Source organism: Diabrotica undecimpunctata, chromosome 10 (assembly GCF_040954645.1).
Source record: "Diabrotica undecimpunctata isolate CICGRU chromosome 10, icDiaUnde3, whole genome shotgun sequence".
Taxonomy (NCBI): Eukaryota; Metazoa; Arthropoda; class Insecta; order Coleoptera; family Chrysomelidae; genus Diabrotica; species Diabrotica undecimpunctata.
This window is the reverse complement of record NC_092812.1, coordinates 33,406,583-33,433,756: the sequence shown is the minus strand read 5'-3', so window position 1 is coordinate 33,433,756 and position 27,174 is coordinate 33,406,583. Positions and strand designations below refer to the sequence as shown.

General features: G+C 34.8%; 1 protein-coding gene across 2 annotated transcripts in view; it reads right to left on the bottom strand.

Moving 5' to 3' along the window:
- LOC140452141 (lachesin-like) overlaps window positions 1-27,174 on the bottom strand; it is a 374,675-nt gene that overhangs the window by 154,785 nt on the left and 192,716 nt on the right. The window contains exon 3 of one of the 2 annotated variants that reach the window (XM_072546233.1): window positions 24,757-24,863. In XM_072546233.1, the coding sequence (XP_072402334.1) occupies window positions 24,757-24,863 (107 nt within the window). Of the gene's footprint in view, window positions 1-20,110; window positions 20,315-24,756; window positions 24,864-27,174 lie in introns of those variants that run through there. The other variant, XM_072546234.1, reaches the window with a different exon arrangement.

Below are 27,174 nucleotides of genomic sequence, written 5' to 3'. Positions count from 1 at the left end.
GTTGGTTGATATTCTAAAAATTAAACAAGTTTTTCATTAATCTTTATTTCTTTATTTAGTTATCAACGGGAAATCGCCCAATTAAAATACAATGTAAAAATTATTGATAAATTACAGAAGATTATTAACGAAATCTACTTAAATTAAATTTAAAAATTTTAATCATACAAAAAATAAAAGTAGGAATGGTAAATAACAAACATTAACAAAGAATGTACAAAACACAAGGACATCAAGCTATCACAAAAGTTCTTAAGCTGAGCTTTAAATTTTTTTGGAATACGATAACAATCCAACCTTTGGGAATAATGATTAGCAAACCTTGGTGTTCTAGATGTGAATGAATTGAGTCCATAGTTTGTGTGATGGGGTCTGACATAAAAGGGTTGATTTAGCCTTGCTTGTCTACTGGGAAGATGGAGATTAATTTTTCCAATAGTTGAGGACCAAAAATAATAGAGTGCAGTATACTATAAAACATAGTGAGATCTTTGTGCATGCGTCTGGTTTAGAGAGAAGTTATGTTGAGGGACCTTTCCATATTTGAATAGTTAATTTCTTCAATTATCTGGTTTTGTTTAAATGCAACAAATCTTAAGAATTTGCTTGAATATGGGTGTTATAGTAAGGAGACCAAACACATGAACAGTAATCTAGGTGGAGACTCACAAGTGAACAATATAAAATTTTTATGGATGGGATATTTAAAAAGTCTTTAGCACAACGTTTGATAAACCCTAAAAGTTAAAGTGATTTTGAGACAACAAATGAGATATGGGGGATGTAGGATAAGCTGTAATCGAGCACAATACCTAGGTCTTTTATCTGAGATACAGAGTCTAAAGGGCAATCATTAATAGTATATATATATATATATATATATATATATATATATATATATATATATATACACTTTTTAACATTAAGCTCCATTCCGTTGCTGTCAGACCAATAGCTCAACCGATCCAAATTAGGCTGTAGTTTTTGATAGTCACCATCATTCTCAATTTTCAAATATAATTTTAAATCGTCAGCAAACATTGGGAAGGAAGCAAAGAGGAAACAGAAGGCAATGTCATTAACATAGTTATTGAATAGAAGAGGTCCTAGGTGTGATATTTGTGGTACCCTGAAAGTACTTTAATCTCAAACGATTGAAAACCCTGACAACGTACTATTTGTATTCCTTCAGTTAGGTAGAATAACAACCATTCTAAAAGTTCACTCTGGATACCCAGACTCCTCAACTTATTGATTAAAATCTTGTGATTTACCCGGTCAAAAGCCTTAGTAAAGTCTGTGTATACAGCATGAACCTGGAAGACATCTTCAAGAGATTCTATAAGGAAATCAGTAAATGTCAATAAATTAAGTTCAGTGGAGCGGCTAGAGAGAAATCCAAATTGCTGGTCGATAAAACAACTTTTAAAGTTGCTGACAAATAGTAACAGACAAGGCTCTCAAAAACTTTGGGAATACAACTTAAAATGCTAATAGGCCGATAATTGTTCACTTGAGAATTATCTTCAGATTTTAGTATTGGGGTAATAAAGCTAGTTTTCCAGTAGACCGGAAACATCCCTGTCTTTAATGACAGGTTAAAAATATGAAAAAGAGGTCTAGAAAGTAAAGAAGCTAAAGTGTTTAAGAAAAGAAGGTGGAAGACCATCTGGACCTGGTCCCTTGTTGCTATCCAAAATGGAAAGTTTTTCATATATAGACAAAATAGAAATGCTAAATTGTGATAGGTTGATGTCTCCTGTTAAAAAGGTTTTATCATACAAACCAATATCTTTATCACTATAAGTTTTGGAAAAGTATTCAGCAAATAAATTGACAATCACCATGCCAGAAGAGCCAGAAATATTATTATAGTGCATCACAGAAGAAATATTATTTCTGTTTTTTTACTGTTAATAAATTTCCGGAAATTTTTGACATTATCTTTCAGAGAAGATTCAGTTAGAGCAACATAATCAAGATAACATTGTTCTTTCAGTTGTTTACAGTTAGCTCGTAATAAAGAAAACTCATTATAGTCCGCAAGTAATTAAGATTTTAGATATTTTTTACGCATTTTCTTTTTTTTTTATTATTGTTTTTTTTAAGCTCTAGAGAAAACCAGACAGGAAACTTTTTTACTAAATACTTTTTCAGGGGAACAAAAATATCAATTGCAAGGTAAATAACATCATAAAACATGTTGACCATATCATCAAGACTTTTATCTTTAAACAAATCATCCAAGTTAAATTGTGAAAGAAAGTTTGTTACTTCCACTTGTACACTCATTGAGCGAAAGTCTCTATAAAAGCCATCTCCAATCAATCTGGCTCATTGAAATATTGAGATTCACATTTAAACCCAAATGAGAGTGGAGGATGATGCATATCCTCTGGGAGTAGGGCACTCTCAGCTCTAGATATACCTCAACTTCTTCATCTTGGACCATGACTAGATCTAATAAGAAGTTGTTTTCATTTTTAACAGTGTTTATTTGATACAGATTATGAAAAGAACATAAAAATGAGAGGAATTGAATTGAAATTATCATAAAATTATATACATATTCATACGATCTCATTTAAACTCTGCTTTTCAATATTTTACTGTTGGAAACGAAGGAGCAAACTTACCCACAAGTTTAGATCAGCTTTTATATTTTTTGTGAAGAGGCCTTTCAAATAAAAGTATTGTATCACATAATGATGGCAATTTTCACGAAAGAAGGACAAGATGACCTCCACGAACTCCAGAGTTAAACAAGCTAGACTTTTTTCTGGTGCTCTATAAGAGATAAGATTTATAAAACACCAGCTAGAACTAAATAAGATATAAATAAATGCATGAGGTTAAACAGAAATGTATTAATAAATGTAAGTCGCTCATTTGAAGATTGCTTGCATTTATGCATTGACGTGGACGGAGGTCATTTTGAACATTTATTATAAATTCAACTATTTTCTTGCTATTTTTGTTAAGTAGATATTTTGTTTTACAATTAATTTTATTTGTATATTAATTCTCGTTTCACTTTACGTTGATTTTTTAATGGGCATACAATTTAGATTTTGTATAATGAATGTGATGCGAATACCTATTATCTTCATAGTCTAATTGTCAAAGTCTTTGCTAATTTATGATTTTATTTACTTTTCTTAACTAGTTAGATCTTGATTTTGATACCTCATCCAATATTAACAACTCTAGGATCAGTCTAGATAATTATGTATCCTTTTTTCGAAAAATTATTTTTGATTGAATATTTTCACGGCCAACTAAGCAATTTTTGACTTTTTCTGTATATACAGTTTACGTTCTAGCCATTTTATAAAAGAACTCTTCTCTTCAAGAACGCAACTTTTATGCTAATATTAACTAAAATTTTCTCTTGAAATTTATTCGTAAGGCCGAAAGCTACGTATAAAAAGAGATGGTATTTGATGACTATCTAATCAAGCGATATGATTAAAACAACACAGTGTGAAGAAAAGTTTCGCAAAGTTGGCGAGGCTAAATCTGAATATGATCCCTGTGTCACGAAGTATCAGGCTAGGACTTTATAATAACGAGTAAATTACGAAATTGATCGTTTGGCATTGTTCCTTGGAAAATTTTTATTTTCCGCCCATACTCCCTATTAAGTTGAGATGTAGCCATTAATCATTTATATTAATGGAGCTATCAAAAAATATTGGAAATCAAAGGCTTTATCAAATTTACTTTTTTATTTCTTGACAAATGATAACGGCTGAAATGAAATGATTTCTGGATATCACTTGTTTAATTATTAAGCGTCTTTTGGACCCTAAGGGATATTACTTGACGGAATATTAATACTTGTTATTGCACACATCTGTATCTATAAAGGCTAATATACAGATTCGGCAATGTTTTAATTAATGTATGTATGGCAATTCATCTATGAAAAAAGATAGAATTATAATTTTTTGTTTAATCTACAGTGAAAATACAAAAAAATTTCCACTGTGTCACTAATACGTGAGGTTCAAAAGGGATAAATGAGGCGCAATACAAAATGCTGTTTCCAGTTAGCATCTCTAACCTATCCTACTAAATTCCTATCCTCACCTCCACGAAATGCACGGGCGAACCCCGGAGAACCTGAGCAACCCTGCTGGAGATTGGGTAACCAAACCCAGTGGAAGGCAGGGTCAGGGCAGACGAGGAAGGGAGAAATGGTCCTCCGAGAAGGGGTTTTTGCTATGGACCAGCAATCCGTACATGGAAAAAGAAAGATGGTACGAATCGAATACTATTTCCTCGGAATAGACATGAAACACGGATTAGACCCAAGCTACGAAATAAGGACATTCTCTTAGGCACATGGAACGTGTTAAGCTGGTTCAGGCCCTGAATTGCAATAAATGCCATAAAACAGCTTCAAAAATATAAGATGGACGTAACAGCGATTCAGGAAATGAGGTGAACAGCCTGCACAAATGGAAAATTCACTGGTTTTCTTGTCAGGAGAAGAAGAAATGCATGAATTTGGATCTGGGTTTGTAGTTAACGGAAAACTCAAGTCTGCCGTAATTGATTTCAAGCCAATGAACAAGCGCATGTGCTCTCTAAGACTCAAAGGAAAATGGTTTAACCTAACCCTCCTCTCAATCCACGCACCAACGGAAGAAGTAAATGAAGACGACAAGCAGGAATTTTATGAAATTTTAGAACAACAGTACACAACGGCACCCAGATAAGAGGACAAAATCATACTGTGTGTCAAATGACGGAATCACACGAAACCAGATAGACCATATGCTTATCGATGGAAGAATATCATCAGCGCATATAGTCTGAGGGGAGCAGAAAGTGACTCTGACCACTTCCTGGTCAGAACAAAAATGAGAATAAGGCTAAAGACGAGACAGCCAAAACAACACCAACAAGGAAACAGATGGTACATTTCAAGGCTCGATTTACCTGATAATGAACGCCAATATCAGGCACTGATCCAAAACAAATTGCAGACACTGGAAGACGAAGAAACATCAACGCCATAATCGACCATAGACCAGAAATGGCAAAATATAACGAACGCCATAGAAAGTGCCGCGGCGGAAACTATAAGAAAAGAAAGAAATAACAAGAAGAAAAACCAGTGGTTTGACCAGGAGTGCGAACAAAGCTAGCATCGGAAAGCAATCAAGAGGCTAGAGTTACTAACACGCCGTACAGATGAGAACAGGGAAGACTACAACAGAGTAAGGACTCAAACGAGAAGTAACATCTAAAAATAAATATGAAAAGGACGTGGCAGCCAGGATCATTGCAGGAAACAGAGCATATTACTCACTAATGACCGTACCTAAATCAAAAATACTCTCAATACCAGCAAAAATAAGAGTGTACAAGACAATACAGACAATATAGACATGGACTCTGAACCAGCGGGAAACGACAAAATTACTGGCACTGGAAAGAAAGATACTGCGGACTATCTATGGGCCTTGCAGAGAAGAGACAACACAAGAATGGAGAAGAAGTCACAATGATGAACTCCAGACAGTATATGGAGATGAAAACATAGTACGCTACATTAAGGCAAACCGAATAAGATGGGCGGGCCACGTACTAAGATCGAGTGACGAAAGACTCCTGAACGACACATTCTGGGAAAGGCCCGATGGCAGAAGGTCAGTTGGAAGCCCAAGAAAAAAGATGGAAGGACGCAGTAGCCAGTGATCTACGCAAAATGGGAATACAGCAATGGAAAATAGCTGCTCAGGACCGACAACAATGGAGGTAAATAGTAAACGCGGCCAAGACTCACATAGAGTTGTAGAGAGCCAAATGATGATGATGATGATGATAAAACGTGAGTCCCCACGTTATAAAAGTTGTCACAAATCTTCAGGTAAGATTCAATTTTAAAATATTTAATTTCTAGGGTAAATAAAAAATATTTATATAATTTATAATTGTGATGTGGTTGATAAATGTGTGTGTGGGAGTGATCTACTGATTATGTTTTCTGTATTATGTGATTGATATAAACTTATTTTTTTACAGATTTTTTGAATATGAGTTTTGAAAAGCAACAAGCATATCTTGAAAAGCTTCATATGGATGAACCATTTTCTGAACCAGAAGTTGAACCTGACGATGACGATGCTAGTCTGGAAGTATATTTCGAAGAGATACAGGACCACGACACCAACATGGAAGAAGAAATTGAGGAGCCAAACTTGCAGTGACAATTTAATGAAGGTAAAAATTTCCTTCATTAAATTCAATATGAAAAGTACATCAAAAATTTGGAGTTGTTTTTATACCGAGGAGATTTTGCAAACCATTTTAGACAACACGAATATCTTTATTGAACTGTGTTCTTACAATCTCAGTAATAAATCTACAAAAAAGACAGATATTTTAGAACTTAGGGCACTATTGGGTCTTTTATATATAGCTGGGGTAACCAAAAATAACCACAGAAATACAGAAGATCTCTTTAAGACAAGCGGCTCATCGCCAGAGATTTTTAGATTGACAGTATCCCTCGAACGGTTTAAGTTTTTGCTCAGACACATCGGTTTTGATGATAAACGAACATGATTAGAGAGGCGAAAATATGTCAATTGGCAGCTGTGAGAAAAATCTTTGATTCGTTTAATTCAAATGAATCTAAACATTTTTCATTATCAGCATTTACAACAGTAGATGAAAAACAGAATGATTTTCGTGGCAAGTGTGGCTTTAGGGTATATATACCCAATAAACCTAATAAATACGGCATAAAAATCTACGATTAATAGATGCTAAGTTTCCTTACACCGCAAATCTAGAGGTGTACGTTAGACAACAGCCACCTGGCCCATACAAAGTTGATACGAGCAATATTTCCCTCGTTCCTCGCCTCTGCAGTCCTATATCTGGTTCTCACAGAAATGTAACAATGGACAATTTTTATACGAGCCTCAGCTTAGCCTATCTTCTTTTGAATTAAAATCATCTGACTATGATAGGCACTATGAGGAAAAACAAAAGAGAGTTTCCACTTTAATTTATTGATCCTAAGAGACCAGAAAAAACAATTATGTTTGCTTTTAGAGGAAAATGTACGATTGTGTCGTATATACCCAGAAAAAACAAAAACGTTATTTTACTCTCAACGATGCACTACGACGATTTGCTAGACGAATTAACGGGCAAGCCAGAAATCATCATTGATTTTAATAAATCCAAAGTAGGAGTAGATCTAGTTGATAAAATGTGTGCCGCATACAATTGCGCTCGAGACACTCCCCAATGGGTTAAGATCGTTTTTTATTCTGCAATGAATGTAGCCGGTATCAATTTATTTGTAATAAACAAATATAAATCTAAATCATGAATGTGTTGCTTGTGTAAGTCCATTTCAAAAGGTAAAAGAAATAATAAATTAGACTTACTCACAATCAATTTTTTTGTAGTATTGTTGATTGGAGAACTCAAGTCAACTATTGTAATTGTTTAACAGTAAACAGGGAAGTTCTTGAGGAGACAGATTTTAATCTTAATTGAACTACACACTAAAATCGACGGCAAAGTGGCGTTGGTGAATAAATATCGTTTTAATTTTCGGCTGTAAGAAAACTCGGAAAACGGGACTTACAACGAAAAGTAACTCGGTAGAAGTGACCGACATATAAACACCGATAAGGGTCAGAGATTCGACGGGTTGACTGGTCGACGACTCTTTTCGCGGTGTAGGACAGGGAAGGAGATAAACAGCGAAATAACAAGAAAAGTCCAAGGAAAATATTGTAAGAATGGACAGCGACGAATACTCTACAGATGAAGGGAGAAAAAGAAAAGGAGAAAATATAGATTTTTTTGTAAACAGCCAAAAAAAAAACACCAAAAACTCCTACAAAACGCCAAACAACTGAATCTGAGAAATTAGACCAGTTATTAATAATGATGAAAGAAATAAACACAACTCAAAAAGATATGAAGCAAGAACAGAAAAATAAAAACTGAAATAAGAGAAATTAAAGACCAATACGAAGCTCTACTAAAACTGACAGTAGAAAACGAACAATTAAAAAAAGAAAATCAGGATATAAGAAAAGAGAATTCAGAAATAAGGAGAGAGTTACAAGAAATGAAAAAAGCAGTCGAAATAATCGAAAAAAAAATAGAAGAAAAAACAACATTGTAATGAATGGTCTAAAAATGGATACAAATGTACCAAGCAGCCTAAAAGAAAGGATAAAAGGACTTTTTAATAAACATCTTCAAATTGATATTACACCTACAACAGTAAAAAAATAGGCGAGAAATACATGCGTAATAGAACTAAGAAATGAAGAGGAAAAACACGAGATCATGGCAAAAACATATAAACTAAAAAACGTCGTAGGAGAGAAAGTATTCATCAATGATGACTTGACTAGAGAAGAGAAAGAAAAGCAGAAACACCTAAGAAATTTTGCAAAAAACGAAAAAGAGAAAGGTTAAAATTGGTTACAACAAGGTGTTAGTAAACCAAGAAGAATGGAGATGGAACAAAATAAAAAAGGAACTGGAAAAACATCCAAAAAATTAGAAAACTACACCCACAAGAGGAATATTGATAACGACCAAAGCCACGGAAAGGATCTGACAATGACGAACAGGGCGACGAATAGGAATAACGATAGGAAAAAGCACGATGCAAAGGTAAACAAGGATGAAAATAGGAAGAAGATGAAAGATATACCGCAGAAAAAAGTAGAGATAAAAATGGGAACATGGAACGTAATAAGCATCAATGGAAAAGAGGTAGAACTTGTAGAAGAAATGATCAGACAAAAAAATAGAAATATTAGAAATATTAGGAATAACGGAAACGAAAATGAAAGGAAGAGGTTTTAAGAAGATACAAAAAGGATATTGATTATTTTGGGTTCGAGCTGATGCAAAGGAGAGAGCAAAAGAAGGCGTAGGGATAATAATTGCACCGAATAGACTACAATACGTTATAGAAGAAACATATGTTAACCAGAGAATGTTATCGCTGAAAATGAAACTGATAGACGAGGAAATATGGACAATAATAACAGCCTACGGAGTAAATGAAGATGCAAAAAAGGAAGAGAATGATAAATTTTTCGAGGAGCTTCAAATTCAAATTGACAATGGAGAAGAAAATATAATTGTAATGGGAGATCTAAACGGTAGAGTCGGAAATAATAACAATGGAATTGAGGAATGCATGGGAAAAGAAGGAGAAGAAATACTAAACAAAAATGGTGAAAGAATAATAGAAATATGTATGGAGAATAAACTTGTTATAACAAATACAAAATTTAAACATAAAAAAGTACACAAATATACGAGAGTACAAGAAATCAGAAATGAAAAATCAATCATAGATTACTTTTTGGTAATGGAAACAAACAAATGAAAAAGAGTACAAGACACCAAAGTGAAAAGAGGCTCAGAGATTGGCAGTGATCATCACCAAGTAATAATGAAAATGAGAACACCAAAAGAAAAGGAAGAAAAGAGGAGAAAGGTAGTAAATAAAAAAGTAAGAAGCTACAAATTAAAAGAAGAAAGATATAAGAAGATATTCCAAGAAAAATTAGACAATATTTTGAAAGATAGGGCAAAAACTGCAAGTATAGAAGAAAAGTGGGAAAATCTCAAGACCAACTTAATCATAGCTGCTGAGGAAACTTGCGGGAAGACAAAAATAGCAAATAATAGCATGAGGAGAACTGAATGGTGGATGGACGAGATACGAAGGAAAGTAAAGAACAAAAATGAAAAATGGAAGAGATATCTATGTACAAAGCGCCCTGAAGATTATGAGGCATATAAAGAAAAAAGAAAAGAGGTTAAAATAGCTGTGAAAGCAGAAAAAGAAAGGTCATGGGAAAAGTTTGGACTAAAATGACAAATAATTATAGAGAAAATCAAAAACTCTTCTATGGCGCATTAAAACAGCTCAGACAAAAGAAAGAACACATGATGCCGAATATAAAAGACAAGAATGGAAAGGTAATAACAGAAGAAAACCAAATAATGGAAAGATGGAGAGAACATTTCAAAGAGCTAACTCATACAGACGTAGACAACATAGTGGAAATACAAGAAATAAATGAAGAACAAAAAGTAGAACCCATAACAACTGAGGAACTAGAAAAGGCAATTGAAAGGATTAGGCTAAGCACCAGGCAAGGATCATATCACCCCGGAAATGATAAAATTCATGGGAAAAGAGTGGACAGCATGAAAGAACTAATGAATGGATATCATAAAGAGAGCAGAAATACCACAGGACTGGAAGAAAGACATTATACTACCAATACACAAAAAGGGCGAAAAGAGAAACTGTAATAATTACCGAGGTATTATTATATCAAGTATTCCTGGGAAGGTATTCGCAAGAATAATAAAGAAAGAAACAAGAATAAAAACCCAAATAGAACCAACTATGGAAGATACACAATGTGGATTCAAGAAGGACAGAAGCACGCAAGACCACATATCCACAATAAGACAAATAAGTGAGAAAGTAATCAATAAAAATAGAGAAATATTTATATGCTTTATTGATTTGGAAAAGTCGTTTGACAGAATACAAAAAAAGGACGTATGGAGGACATTAAAGGAAAGGGGAGTTGACAGGATAACAATTAATGTAATAAAGGATATGTACAATAATAATACAAATACGGTGAGAACCAACAACGAAGAATCCGAAGAATTTACTACAAGTCAAGGCGTCAAACAGGGATGCGTGTTGAGCCCACTGCTGTTCTCAGTGGTACTGGATGAAGCAATAAAGAAACCCAAGAGAAGAATGAGAAAACAAACATTAGGATACTGGCAAATGAAACAGACTCAACTATCAGAGCTTCTATTTGCAGACGACATGGTTTTGATAGCAGAAAACAGGAAAAACTTACAGAACAACCTTGAAATCCTAGAAGAAGAACTGTCAAACATAAATATGAAAATAAATACAGAGAAAACAAAAACAATGATAATTTCAAATAAGAGAAAGACATGCTTTACAATACAATTCAATTAAAGGGAAAACAACTAGAACAAGTAGAACATTTCTACTTGTTCTAGGTAGGAGTAATAATTGAACTACCTAGGAGTAATAATTGAATCAAACGGTAAACAAGACATGGAAATAAATGAGAGAATGTGACGAACAGGAAGCTTATTTAACACTATGAAAACAACCTTTTTGGGGAAAAAAGAAATACCGGAGAAGGTAAAAACGTCAGTCGTTAAATCAGTAGTTAGACCTACAATCATGTATGATAGCGAGTCATGGACATTGACTGGGTGACAAAAATCTCGAGTCAATGCTATGGAAATGAGGTTCCTGAGGAAAATAGCAAACAGAAAGAGGACAGACAAAATACGAAACGAAACAATCAGACAAAACCTAAAACTAGAACCAATAAACGAAAAAATAGTAGAGGGGCAACTAAGATGGTTCGGGCACGTGTGTAGAATGTCGAATGAAAGATTAACAAAACGAGTGTTTGAAACGAGACTGCAAGGAAAAAACAAACGAGGAAGACCAAGAGTTAGGTAGGTAGACGAAATCAGAAAAAAAAGTTGAGAAGAAAGGAATGACATGGGAAAGTGCACGAAATCTAACACAAGACCGGAGAGCATGGAGACAACAGTGCAAAACTTAACTCCATCACCTTACACCTAACGGTAGAAAGGCTTAGGACTTGACAAGACAAGAAGAATAGTAACTTTAATTATTATATAAACTAAATAAGATGTTTACAAATAGTAATTGCCTTTATATGAAATTATTTTAAAACGAGAAATGTCATAAAAATTTAAAGAGATGATTGAGTATTGTTATTAATTAAATGACATTTGTAACTTAAATTTTGACAATCGTTACGAATCGAATTTTTTATTGACAGATAATCGAATATTTTAATTCAAACCTGCTCAGAATAAATATGTGACGACTTAAAAGGAATTGATCGAGAGTACAAAATCGATGTGAAGAACCGCTATTTCGTGACGCTAGTTCCGTGACGCATGCCTCAGAATTTTACTATAGAGGAAAAAGTAATACAATACCAGTATAGAAACTTCGCTTCAAAAACACAAAAATAAAATTTAGGGATGAAAGTGTGGCTTTCTCTCGGCAACATTTTTATTTTACAGTATCATGGAGGCACTTCTTTCGTGCTGATTGAACCGAAATGATTCAGTTTAAGTAATTGTGTTTGTTTAACTGATATTCTCAATTCGGATCCTGGTTCAATTGGATAAACATTACGCCGACCTGGAAATGTTCGTTATTAATTAAATGTATCTATGGTCTGTCTATAAAGTAGCTAGAATTTTCCGTTTTGGTATTTGTTCGCGTAAAAAAGTGTCTATGAACAATTTTAATTGGACTTTTATTTATAGTAACCTTTAAATGACAGTTATTTATCTTTATACCAATTGTAAATCTCGCAAAAGCGTAATAATTGTACTATTTTTCAGATCGTTTCATTGTTTTATTTTCTTCGTCCAGATGTATATAAAATGCACAATATACAACAAATATAAAAGTCGATTGCAAGAGGATGATTCAAATCTTCTTCTTCTTTGCGTGCCATTTCCGCGACGGAGGTTGGCAATCATCATGGCTATTCTGATCTTAGATGCTGCCGCTCTGAATAGTTCGATTGATGTGCATCCGTACCATTCCCTCAAGTTACGCAACCATGAGATTCTTCTCCTTCCTACACTTCTCTTGCCCTGGACTTTCCCTTGTATAATTAATTGAAGTATGTTGTATATCTTTCATTACGCATAACATGCCCCAGGTATTGCAGCTTTCGTATCTTGATGGCTTCCAATATTTCCATTCTTTTGTTGACTCTTCTCATGACTTCGTTGTTTGTTACATGCTCGGTCCATGATATCTTCAGGATTCTTCTATACACCCACAGTTCCAATGCTTCCAAGTTTTTAGTAGTCGACGCGTTAAGTGTCCATGCTTCTATCCCGTAAAGCAGAGTCGAAGAGAAAATATAACACCCTGACTCTCAAGTCTAATTTCAGTTCTCTTCCACAAAGTACCTTTCTCATTTTATTGAAGTTTGTTCGTCCTTTCTTCTATTCAAACTTTGATTTCTTTAGAGTAATCGTTGTTAATTATTGTGCCAAGATAATTGTAGTTTTTAACTTATTCTCTAAGATTTATTGTTAATTGTCAGGCTTTCATCATTATTTAGGTTTTTGATATCCTCATAAATTTAGTTTTCTTGATGTTTATTGATAATCCATATTCTTCTCCATACTCAACTATCTTGTTCATTAGCTTTTGGAGGTCTTGAAGGTTGTCTGCTATTATGATAGTATCATCCGCATATCTAATGTTGTTAATTCGTGTTCCAATGACCTTTATTCCTGCTATTTCTCCCTCAAGAGTTCTTTTAATAATTTCTTCAGAGTATGCATTGAATAGTAGTGGTGACAATACACACCCCTGTCGTACTCCTCTTTTAATTTCAAACTCTTCTGATGTGTGTTCATTAATGCGTATGTGTGCCTGCTGTTTATAATATAGATTTGTTATATTTCGAAGGTTATTGTATTGTAACTGTTTTGCTTTGAGGGCGTCCATTAGCTCTTTGTGGCGGACTTTATCGAAAGCCTTGTTGTAATCTATGAAACAGACGTACATACCTTGGTTCACATCCAAGCATCTCTGGATTAGTACGTTGAATGCAAAGAGAGCTTCAAGGGTACTTACACCTCTACGGAATCCAAATTGGGTTTCTTCAATATCCATATCAAATATTTGGTAAAGTGTGTGAGACATCAGGCTTATGGCGCGGTGGTCGGTGCATTCTCTAGGATTTTTCTTTTTTGGGAGACAAATAAATGTTGAGGTCAACCATTCATTGGATATGTCACCCGACTGATAAATTTCATCAAAGAGCTTTAAGAATACATCCATGTACTCGTTTTTTATTATTTTAAGAATATCAATAGGCAGTTGATCTGGCCCTGCGCTTTTTCCGTTTCTGGTGTTCTTTAGTGCATACAATATTTCTTCCTTTGTAATTTCTATACTTGTTTCTCTGTCCTCTATCATAGTATTTTCATTTTTATCTAAAAGAGTTGTGTTGTGGTTTCTTTTTTGCAGCCCTGCCATTTCTTTAACCTTTTTATGTAGGTTGAATAGGTCGTATTTGATCTGAAGATTATCTATCTCTTTACATTTTTCCTCATAGTAAGTTTGATTTGCCTCATTTTTCTGATTTCATTTAAATGATTTTGTAATTGTGACTGTCTCTGTTCTTGGCTTGTCATCTTTAGTCCATCCTGCCGAGTATTTTGTCGGTCATCCAGTTGTCTCTCTTTCTTGTCGGTTCTTTTAATATCTCTTTGCATGGAACGAGGAGGCAGTTTTTTAATGTTTCGCAATGTTGGTTGATCTCATAGGTGTTACTATCTAATTTATCAAAGTTTTCGTACAATTTCAAACAAACCTGTATGATACCCAGTTAGTGACAATCATATTATTATTCATGTTGGTAACAAGATGGCATGACAGAGGGTGACAAGACAGGTTATTAGGTTAAAAACAGTTAAGTTACTGGCATGTGAAGTTAATATACTTGTTGCTTATACCATTACTCAATCTAGTATTTGTTTTATTTATTACACCTTCCATCAGGCTTATACATGGTGTCAGGTGTGATAATCTTTGCGTGGTGTAACCATTTCTTGTTTGGATAGGTACTCAACTGTAACCTTTTATTGTAACACGTGAGTATCATTTTTTTTTTTGGAATCCACGTTTAAGCCACCTGAATCTCTAGTATTAGATGGGAATATATCTGAAAACTGGCGCAAATTTAGCCAAAAGTTTGATCTATTTATGATAGCTACGGACCTAACCTCCAAACCAGAAAGTAAAAAGCTGGCAGTTTTCTTAAGTCTGGTGGGTGACGAGGCATTAGAGCTGTACAATACCTTCACATTTGATGAAAATGAAGACAGAACAGTAACTTGCGTAAAAAAGAAGTTTGAAGAGTATTGTTCACCAAAGAAAAATGTCATATTTGAAAGATTTAAGTTTAATAGTATTAGCCAGCAAGAAGGGCAACCATTTGACTCGTTTGTTACAGAACTACTGAAAGCCATTAAAACAACAGAGTATAGCCAACAAGACCAGATGATCAGAGATAGAATAGTAATGGGTATACACAACAAAGCAACACAAGAAAAACTGCTCAGAGAATCAGAGTTAACGTTAATGAAAGCAGTTGACATATGTCGAGCGATAGAAATAAGTAAAGACCAGTCTAAAATGTTACAAAATGAGTCATTAGTAAATGCAGTTCAACGAAGATAACCAAGATGTGATCTTGTGTGTACCAGATGTGGATATAATCATTTGAGAGACAATCGATGTCCTGCTTGGGGTAAAACATGTGCCAAGTGTCAAGGCCATAACCATTTTGCAAAAGTTTGTAGAGAAGACCATAAAACTAGTGGGAGCAATGTGAGAATCAAACCAGAAATTCCAAGAAAGGCGATGAAAGAGCAGAAGAAGAAAGTGCATCAAGTAACAGAAGCTAGTGTAAGTGATGTGCACAGTTCAGGAAGTGAGAGTGAAGGTAGTGAGTATCAGTATTTTGTCAGGTCAGTAAACTCTAAATGTAAACATGAGGTTGGACAAGATATGTGGTCAGCTGATATTTATGTTAACAATAAGCCTGTGTCATTTAAATTAGATACTGGAGCTGAGGTAAGCACATTGCCTTTAAGTATTCTCAAAGAAATAGCCCCAACAGCACATATCCATAAATCTAATATATCATTAGTATCATATGGGGATTCAAAGTTCAAAATTAAAACTGTAGGTAGAGTTACATTAACTTGTGTTATTAAAAATGATAAAAAAGATATATCTTTTGTAGTTGTAGATATAAAAAATTAGGTTCCTTTGCTGGGGTTTAAGGAATGTATAGAATTAAATTTAGTCAAACGGGTAGATTCATTAGTAAGTCCTAAATTTAAAAATTTAAATGATTTAGTGACAAATATGCACATGTGTTTGAAGGTCTAGGAAAATTTCCAACAAAACACCATATACCCTTGAGAGAAGATACCAAACCTCGAATAAGCACCATAAGACGGATTCCACATGCTATACGAAAACGTTTAAAAAATAAACTGCGTGATCTTGAAGCGCAAGGAGTCATAACAAAGGTAGATAAACCAACAGAGTGGGTTCACCCACTTGTCATTGTGGAAAAGCCAAATGGTGACTTAAGGCTATGTCTTGATCCAAAAGAACTTAATGGGGCCATCAAGAGAGAACATTTCCAAATTCCTTTTGTTGATGAAATTGTAACTCTACTTGGTAGAGGACAGTTCTTCACCGTTTACATGAAGGATGGTTATTGGCAAGTGGAACTGGATGATGAAAGTGCAGATTTAATGACTTTCGGCACACCATTTGGTAGATATCAATTTAATAGACTGGCTTTCGGTATCTGCTCAGCCCCAGAAGTATTCCAGAAGAAGAATTTTGAAATATTTGGAGATCTTGAAGGCGTAGGCCTTTACTTTGATGATTTAATTGTCACTGGTGCCTCAGAAGCAGAACATGACAGGAACTTAAAAAGGGTTCTTGACTGAGCTACCAAATACAATATAAAGCTCAATAAGTCCAAGGTACAGTTCAAACAAAGTAGTGTTAAATACATGGGTCAGATATTTTCAAAGGATGGTGTGAAAACAAGTGATAAATATATCAAAGCAATCTTAGACATGCCCACACCAGAGTGCAAACAAGATGTTGCAAGATTTTTAGGAATGGTAAAATATGTAGCCAAGTTCATACCAAGCCTATCAAAAATATCTGCCCCGTTAAGAAACTTGACAAGATTGGATGTAGATTGGCAGTGGTCAAGTGAGCATCAAGATTCACTGGATCAACTAAAGCATCTGTTGACTAACTCTCGCCAATCTTGGCAGTATTTGACCCAAAGAAACCAACAGAAATTAAAACAGATGCATCAAAAGATGGATTGGGGGCATGTTTGTTGCAAGAAGGCAGACCTGTGGCCTTTGCATCAAGGAGCCTTACAAAAACTGAGCAGCAGTATGCTCAAATAGAAAAAGAAACTCTAGCTATTTTATTTGCTGTAAAGAGGTTTCACTACTTTGTCTATGGAGCTTGTGTAAAAGTCCACAGTGATCACAAACCACTGGAATCAATTTTTAAAAAAGATTTACAGTCAATTTCACCAAGAATCCTGAGAATGAGATTAAAATTATTAGATTATGATTTAGTTGTGTCATACAAACCAAGAAAAAGCATGTACATATCTGACACACTATCAAGGGCATTTCTAAAAAACAACAAAAAATCTGTTGATACGGAGATAGAGTTTGCTGTTTATTCAATTGTCAATGATTTACCGCTATCTGAGGAACGAAAAAATCAGTTTCGACAACAGACAATAGCAGACCCCCCAACTACAAGTTGTTTTTGATTTTATCATCAGTGGTTGGCCAGAGCAAAAATATAAAATTCCAGAAAATGTCAGACACTGCGCCAAACTTAAGGAGAACCTATTTATAACTAATGACCTTCTTTTCCTAGACAATAAATTAGTTGTTCCTTTTTCATTAAGAAAAGAAGTTCTAGGATTACTTCATGCGAGACATTTAGGCATAGAAAAAACAAAAGCACTAGCACGCCAAATTTATTATTGGCCTGGTATGGCGATGGATATTGAATCATATATAAGGGCATGTAAGAGTTGTGAAAAATTTGCTAGAAAAAACCCAAAACAAACTCTTTTATCATATCCACTACCTAAAAGACCATGGGAGAGGGTTGGGTCCGACATTTTCACATATGATGGAAAAAGTTACGTAGTTTTATTTGACTCATATTCTAACTGGTTAGAGGTATTACCCATTAAAGATAAAAGTGCTTATTCAGTAATTGCTGAAATTAAGACAGTTTTTGCACGATTTGGATCACCTGATTTTCTTGTAACTGACAACGTACCATATAATAGTGAAAAATTTAGAAAGTTTAGCAGAAATTGGAACTTTACTTTAATCTTTCGTAGTCCTAATTATCCACGTTCAAATGGATTAGCAGAAAAAGCAGTGTCAATTGCAAAAAACATGTTAAGGAAAACTATAGATGAAAGAAAGCATGCAGACCTTCAGTCAGCATTAATAAATTATAGAAATTATCCATTAAAAGGTATGGGATACTCCCCATCACAACTTCTTAATAGCAGAAGATGTAAAACAAAAGTTCCAATTTCAGTTGATTTGTTGCATCCATGTTTGTGTGAAAATGTGGAAATGAAAATGAAAGCTAAAAAAGAATTAAATGAGACAACTTTTAATAAAAATGCAACAATATTGAAGCCATTGAACAGGGACATGGATGTAACAGTCCTTGATCACTGTAATAACACCTGGAAGTCTGCAAAAATCTTGAATCAACATGAATCGCCTAGATCATACATCCTGCAAGATGACAGTGGAAACATTATCAGAAGAAACAGATCTCACATAAGATCATCAGTAAATAAACATGTTGTAGACTGTGGTGATGATCATCATATGGGTGGCAATGGTGGTGTATATCATGAATTGCCAGACAGTGAGGGTATTGAAACACATCAGGAACATCAAGCAACAGAAGTTTTAATCCCTGATAATAATCATATACTTGAAACATCAAATCATAATAATACTTACTGTACAAGGCCAGGGAGACAAATTAAAAAACCTTGTAAGCTGAACTTATAAGGAAAAAGAAAAGAGGATGTATGATACCCAGTTAGTGACAATCATATTATTATTCATGTTGGTAACAAGATGGCATGACAGAGGGTGACAAGACAGGTTATTAGGTTAAAAACAGTTTTAAGGTGAAGTTACTGGCATGTGAAGTTAATATACTTGTTGCTTATACAATTACTCAATCTAGTATTTGTTTTATTTATTACACCTTCCATCAGGCTTATACACAAACCGTTGGAGTTTGTTTTTTATATCAGCTTCTTTCAGTTTTCTAACATCTAATTTTGGAGTTCTTTGGGGTTTTCTAATACGTTTAATCGTAAGCGTAACATCTGCTCCTGGATATATTTTAACAGATTTGATGGTGTTACGATATCTCTCTTTAATCATTATATAATCGGTTTGGCTTCTTACCACTTTTTCGGGTTTATCTGCTGGTGAGCGCCATGTATATAACCGTCTCATAGGTAATTTAAAGAGATTCTTGGCAGAATTGTATTAGATGATCTCCTCTATCGTTATGTTCCCCTAGTCCTTGATCTCCCATTATTGTTCCAGCTCTTCCCTTGCCGACTTTTGCATTGAAATCGCCTATAACTACTGTGATTTCCCTGTTCTTTGTTATTTTCAGTGCATCTTTAATTTGTTGGTAGAATGTTTCTACTTCATCTTCTGTTGCATCCGTCGTTAGCGCATATACTACTCAAATTTAGTTTTGTGTGTGATGTCCTTATTTGTAGTAGCATCACTCTTTCTGAGATTGGGACAAAACCCTCTACTGACTTGTTGACCTCTGTATCGACAATAATTGCTACTTCACGTCAATACTGGTTGCCAATGTTTCCCGAGTAATATAAGGTACTGGTTTCTGTCGAAAGGTATCCTGAGTTAGGCCACCATGTTTCGCTTACACCTAATATATTTATATTCATTTTTCTCATTTCTTGAAGGATGTTATGCATTTTTATGATTCAAATAGTAGGTATCTATTACAAAAAAGGATAACAGAAAAATGAAGTTACATAATATGTAACTTACCAGGGAAATAATGCATACTGTGTGAGTAAAATTATTTTTAAGCTTAAGCTCAGTATAGATTTACCATTTACAGGAGAATGTAATCAGTTAAGATTAAAGTTTGCGAAAAATTACGTGTTTTAATTAAAAATAAGACATTATTTGGTATTTTCCAAACAATATCTTTGAAACCCTATTTTTTTAGCTATTTTTAGAATTAGTGGGTGTGAAAATAAAAGTAGTTCTATAAAATGAAATAAAATGAAAATTAATTCCAAAGCTACTACTTGAATTAAAAATAATTACAAAAACTTACAAACTATAAGCTAAATAATATTCTCATCGAATAAAATCTTCAAAAAAAACCACCTCATGCCAAACAGAAACCAAATCTATTATTACAACACTTTTTTCATGGCGTTGAGTTCATTTGCTATTATATTTTGGATAAGTTCAATTTTCTTTTGTCTCAGTTGCTCCAAGTTGGTGGCTCGAATTCATACTTGTACAAATTGGTCTCTAGCATCCTCCTAAAATAAAAATATAGGGAAGTTAAATCGGATAACTCAAAGGGCCATTATATTGTACGTTGTGTACTAATCACACGTTCAGGAAAACTTACATCTAAATCAGCCATACTCACTACGCGGCCCGTGGGCCGCATGCGGCCCTCGGAGCGATTTTTCGCGGCCCTCAGACTGCTAGGCAGTAAAACAAAATTTGCGAGTTATAATTATGTTTCTATTTATGTATTTAATGAGATTATAGTAGTGTAGAGCGGCGCCATTCATTGTACCGCATTTCGCATTAGTCATCTTTGCCCCCACCACACTTGCACTGGCCGGCCAGTGGACTCTAAAAACATTTACCATTTACTGTAAATTTTTTTAACGAGCATAGCATTGATTTGAAAAAGGTTTTTTCTGTGTGTACTTGCCCATCAATGTTGGGGCGAAATATAGGGTTTGTTCAGCTGTTGAAAAAACACTTGGGAAATGATAATTTATTGAGTTTCCATTGTATCATTCATCAAGAAAGCTTAGCTGCTAAATTTAGCTGCTTAGCTAGCAGAAGTGAGATCGCTAAGTAAGGGTAATGTTTTGGAACGTTTCTTCAGCATTCGACATGAAATTTAATCTGTTTTTGGCTACAAAAAATAAAGAGTTTCCTGATATTCATAATTTTAGTTGGTGGCTTAAAGTAGCGTTTCTCACTGATACAATGAGCATTATGAATAAAACATTGACCAAATTGCAAGGAGACTATAATAACATTGTAACGAAAATGATGAATATTGTGTTTTCACTGGAGTAGAAGCTGAATATGTATATTGAAGAATTGTCAAATGAAGATTATTTCAGCTTTCCTTCCGTTAAAGCACTGTTTGCACTGTTGACTGCACTTTATATAACAAGGCAGTTGTTATAAGGTGTAACTTTAAAGATTACCAACTACGTTAAAGTTTAAATACAATAATAAATAATATTGTATGGTTGGTTCTTAGTCATTTATTCGTCTTCTTCCTCCTTTGATAATTAAGAGCCTTACGTTCCAAATAATCATATATCATCCATATAATATATCTGATTCAGTTGTTCCGAATGAATTGTAAAAACGACGAAACGAAGTTTTCCTGACGGTAAGTTAAAGTTGTTTGTTTTTGTGATGGCTTTCTTGGCTTACACTCGCAAAAGTCGCCAAGGGGTTTCTCCAAATTAAATAATGAAAACCCAAGGTATCTGAAAAATAACGCTTTTTCCACGGAGGTTGAAAATGTGCAAGAAAATAATATTGATGTGAAACTGTAGCAAAATAAAATCAGTTGCTTCAAAAGGACTCAAACAAACGTTGTAATGTTTCAAGTTTAAAGTATCAAGGGAAATTATTTTAATAAAAATACAATTACGAAAAATTTACCAAATAAAAGATTTGCCTTTCATTCATATTTCTACAGAAGCTTTCAATATTAAATAAGATCAAAGACGTTTCAAAAATGTCTGCTTTTAAAACTATTTACAAAACTTTAAGAAACGTTTTTGCCATGGTTAAACTTAATACTTTTGTAAGACATTTATCTCAGATTGTATTTAATCAAATGGTAGACAGTAATATATTTTAAGGGTAGTTACAGTGGGTGATAAATTATTAGGGTCACCTGAAATGCAGAAAATAAAATTTATATAATATATATATATATATATATATATATATATATATATATATATATATATATATATATATATATATATATATAGACCGACACTGTGGTCTCAGTCTGCCTACTCCTCAGTGTCGAGTGACGACAGATCCTAGTGTACTGTGTACGGGCTTTTATACCCTCAGTAAGGGAACGGTATTCGCAGAAACGGTATAAGCGTGATCGGTTGCCGCGGGGGGTCGCTGAAGCAGCGGTCGCGTTTTTCAATTTCGATGGATTCATAGATAATTCTAGATAAGGAGCGAATAGGAGCGATCGTTTTTGCTTTTTCGAAATCTATTTTCGATCTGATATGATGTTGAAATGAAGAACAGGAGCAGGATATGTCTCAACGTTCTTCAAAGGCTCTATAGCTGTGAGTGCCCCTCTCACCAACTACGACGGCGAAATTGCTGCTATACACGAAGCTGCAAAAAATCTTGAGAATTTCCAACACCCCCTAAAAGTTGCCTTCTTCATCGACTGCCAAGCCGCAATCCTCGCCCTGTCAACAAATCGATACACCGACTGTGCCAAAACCATATCTTGCCGCGTCCAACTATCGAACTTGATGGAAAAAGGGTGGCTGATTACTCTACAATGGATCCCTAGTCATGTCGGTGTTGAAGGAAATGAAGCGGCGGATGAACTTGCAAAAGAAGGCACTACTCTTCCACAGCCCCCTAGCTTCCAATCGTACACATCAGCAAAGTCCACCATTAGAAGAGGAATCAAAGCGAAGATAAAAGAGCAGCAAATACAAGCCGGTGCTGGAAAATCTTGGGCCCACCTAATAGAGTCACCAATTCCTCGCAACTTGCCGAGACCCATTAGTGTAGCCGTGTTCAGAACAACTACGGGGCATGACTACCTGGCCTCCCATCTACATCGCATCGGCGTCCGCGAAAATGACAACTGTCCACTATGTGATCAGCCCCAGATGGATGCTGCTCACCTTCCAGAGTGCCCAGCCCTGAAAACAGACCCACCCGAGGAGGATGAAGATCGCCTACGAGAAACGGCTCGTCTATACTGGTCAGCGCGCCACCAAATGGCTAACATGCCAAGGGTGGGCGTTGGCTAGTAAGTAAGTAAGTAAGTAGTTCTACTGATCCTGTCAGTGACGTCTTTGATACAAGGTAGAACGATTTGGGGTTGATTGGGCGACAAGGTTTTTTTTGGATGGAATGAAGTTTAGATGTTTTTGAATGCTCATATTGATTTGGGTTTTGTGGTAGCCGTTTTGTAAGAGTGTTTGCCTTATTGTATTGATTTAAGTCTTATGGAAACAAGAGTGTTGATAACTGAATTGAGTTGGGCGGAGTGATGATGTAACTGGGCATTGAGATAACGGTTTATATGGGAAGGTTTCCGGTACATGGAATAGGAAAAAATGTGAGGTAGGTATTTCTGAATAAAAACATCAAGAAATGGCATAGACGCTTCAGACTCAACTTCCATTGTAAATTGAGTACTGGAATGTATTCCATTCAGGTGGGAAAGGAAGAGATCTAATAAGTTTTAACCATGAGAAAAAATGATAAAGGTATCATCAACGTACCGTAACCAGTAGGTAGGTTTGAGATTTGATGAGTACATGGCTGTTGTTTCGATAATATCTAGCAGTAATAGCTAGCAGCTATTACGGGAAAGACGGGGGATCTCATTGGGGTTTAATTGATTTGACGATAGAAATGATTTTGGAATGAAAAGTATGTGTTAGATATGCAGTGCTTTATAAGAGATTGTGTCTTAAAGGATTTAATGTTTAGAATCCAAAATGAAAATGGTTTTATCAATAGGAATGTTTGTGAATAAAGAAACAATGTCAAAACTCGTTCTGACCAAAAAGCCCAGCACATTTCTGACAACAAAACCCAAATCCAGAAACGCAAACTAACCCAACTTATCTGTCAGCAAAATTTATAGCCCCTTTCGAATCAATAACCTTCTACTATTGTAAGCAACTTCTCAGATATTCACATATCCGTTCAGCTACCAAAGCTTTGTCAAAAGGCTTAAATTTTTCTGTCACTCCTCTTTCCATCCCATCTGAGAAAATTATTTGTCAAACTGAAGAAGCTATTTCCCATCTTCTTTCCGACCAAGCCGAAGTTGCCAGACAAGATGTCGCCCGAAATTATCCGTACTTCCAAAACCCCACCGTCAAATATCAGCCGTTCAGAAAGACGTGCCTCAAAGATCTTTATTATAACCCTGAGATTGTCATCCTTCCGGCCGACAAAGGTAATGCCACCGTCATTCTCAACTCTTCTAATTATTTTGACAAAATGTCGAAAATTACGATTTATTTAATACACATTTATTATCAAACCAGTTTCCTATATTTTTAATTAGCCAAAAAGTAAAAGAATGGTAGTTAAAATACTCAGAATCAGAGTAAAACTTCTATTGGTACAGTGTTAAACGTTATAATTGGAAAAACTAAATGAATTAGATGAAAGAATTACAAAAATTGAGAGACGCTAAACAACTAAGCTAATGGAATGGTATGTCAATGGCTTTATACAACAACAAGAACTCCAGGCAATTTTAGATACAGACAAAATAGATAATTTCTCATCGCTGAAACGAATATCATTCTCGATCTCACTACATCTAAAAAATTCATCCATCCCAAATACCTACGGTATTAAAATGACTGAGCTCTGGTGGGTCTCTTTCCGTGATATCGTGCCCCAGACGATTTGATGACATCGAACCAAACAGGGCTGAAAATCACATAACGAGTAATGTTAACTTACCTTATATGTTCCTAAATTCTTGACTGCACAAGCAAATCTGATGTTCCTGCCTGCAGCTACGGTGATGTTCTGAATGACATCGGTGAATTCCGGTTCTTCCACAACCGCTAAAACAAAAGGAGATACTATTGAGTACATGTTAAGATATTTATATGGTACTATTAAGTGGACTAACAGATATGGAGTATATTCAGAGAAAAGTAAGAACATTTCTCATAAAAATCCAGAAATATCATCTTTAAACTATAGTACAAGGAGCAACTTATCTATAAGATTAATCACGACTTTTAACTTAGAGGTTTTAACTTAATGTGAGGTCTACCTTGTGCTGTTATAAGTAATACTGTATAAGCTTTTTATCCCTTTGAGTATTTTCAACTCTTCATACAGCTGTACAGACGATCTTTCCTTAGCAGTAGCTACACCTCGCTTTGCTTCCATTTTTGCTATCTTGCATATATCCTTATCCTCCTCTTTTTTAGACCTGTCATACCTCTTTCTTCTCTCTAAACTTCTGTTGCTCTAAACTCATCGTTCCACCGCCAAGTTACTTTGTCTTTGGGAGGCCCTTTACCAGGTATTTTTCGTAGCACTTCCTCTTGCACTCGTAGCACAACTTTACTGTTGGCTTTCCACCAGCCATTTACCTTATCTTTTTCCTCAAGCTCTTTCAAAACTCTACTCTTAAAGACTCTTTCTGAATCCTTATCTTTTACCTTCCACCACTTTACTTTCTGGTGTCTTACTTGCTATTCTTTCCGTCTCAGCCTTATCTCCGTATCCACTATCACCGGTCAATTTTGACTACCTACACACTTTCCAGTTGGTAACCTCTTTTAGCAGACTTCTATACAGCACAAAATCTATCTGATTTTCCTTTCCTCCGCTAGTATAGGTAACATACTGGTCTTCGGTCTTCATCATAAAGAACGTATTAATGACAACAAATCCCATGCCACTGCAAAGTTAATAACACTATATCAGTCATTATTTCTTATTCCCATCCCCACACCTCCGTAAACTCTTTCTATTTCCGCTCTTTCTCTACCAATATGTTCATTCAAATCACCTCCAATAAAACACTTTTCGTCTACAGAAATCTCGAGCATCTCACAATCAAGGGCACTCTAAATTTCTTCCTTTTCCTGTTCTTCGTTGGTATTGCCTATAATACTAGTTCTTCTAGTATATTAGTTCTTCTGGATACCCTTACAAGATGTTTCTTCCTCCCGTTGTTCAAAATAATAACTACCCTATTTCTGCCGTGACTATTCGAACTACTTGTTCGAATCATGTCTCTTGCATCCATCTCCAAGATCTCTCAACTTATTACCTTTGCAATGAGTTTCCTGTACACAAAGTATAACAATACTTCTCCCCTTCATGAAGTCGGCGAGCTCTCTTCATTTACTTGTCATGCTTCTCATGTTGAGATTTGCAGTTCTCAGGACTAGCTTCTTTAGCCCCTTCCGTCCTTTAAGTGGTAGCCCTAGCTCACTGTTCGCAGTGATCATGGTTTTAGCAAGGTTTTTGCTGCCGGATGCCAGTCCTGACGAAAATCCTCCTTGTAATCCTTGTAAGAGTGTAATCTCTGTTAAATCCTTTTTAGATAATATAATTAATGATTTTGGCTGTGTGGGAATTCTTCCTAAGCAAAAAATAGGTAACCTGTAACTAGGAAGGAAAGAATACATCTTTTAGAAAGACGATTTAAAATCCCTGATTGGTGGACTTAATATTATATTTAATCTATTTACAAATATCAATGGCCATGAAAGGAAATGACAAATTTTCGACACATCTAAAAAATTTTATACCATTTCTCAATAACAAACCATTGTTTCTTCGTGTAGCGCTCCATTTTTAATATTCTTGAAATGTTAGCTAACATTATGTTCTTATATTTAGTTTTTAATGTTGGATCAGCCAAACAACTACAAATTTAATTCTTGCTGGCATTTTGGGACACCCTTTAGTAAAGAATATTTTCAAATAGCAATCAGCCATGTAATGATACAGTTGTACTCTATGCCTATTAGACAATTGGTTCGTAATGCAGATTGTGGTCGTGTCTGGTTTGTCATGCACTAACTACATGAGTAAACGGCCGTAGACTGTTTAGATTTTAGATGATTAGAATGCAATGCTGCTTATTTTCTGTACAGAGAGTGTTCACTATGATATTCCATTAAAATTTATGTTATATCATAATGTATATCATCTCTTAATAAAACATGCTCTCGTTATCGACAAACACATACAACACAATAGAAAATAGGAAACAATAATATCAATGTATTACTGCTTGGTATTACGCATATGATACCAATACCAGAATGTATTAAATATTTATTTCTCATAAAAATTAGTTCTTTAATGATCTTAATCGTCTTTTATTTAAAAAGTACTTCTTGAGAA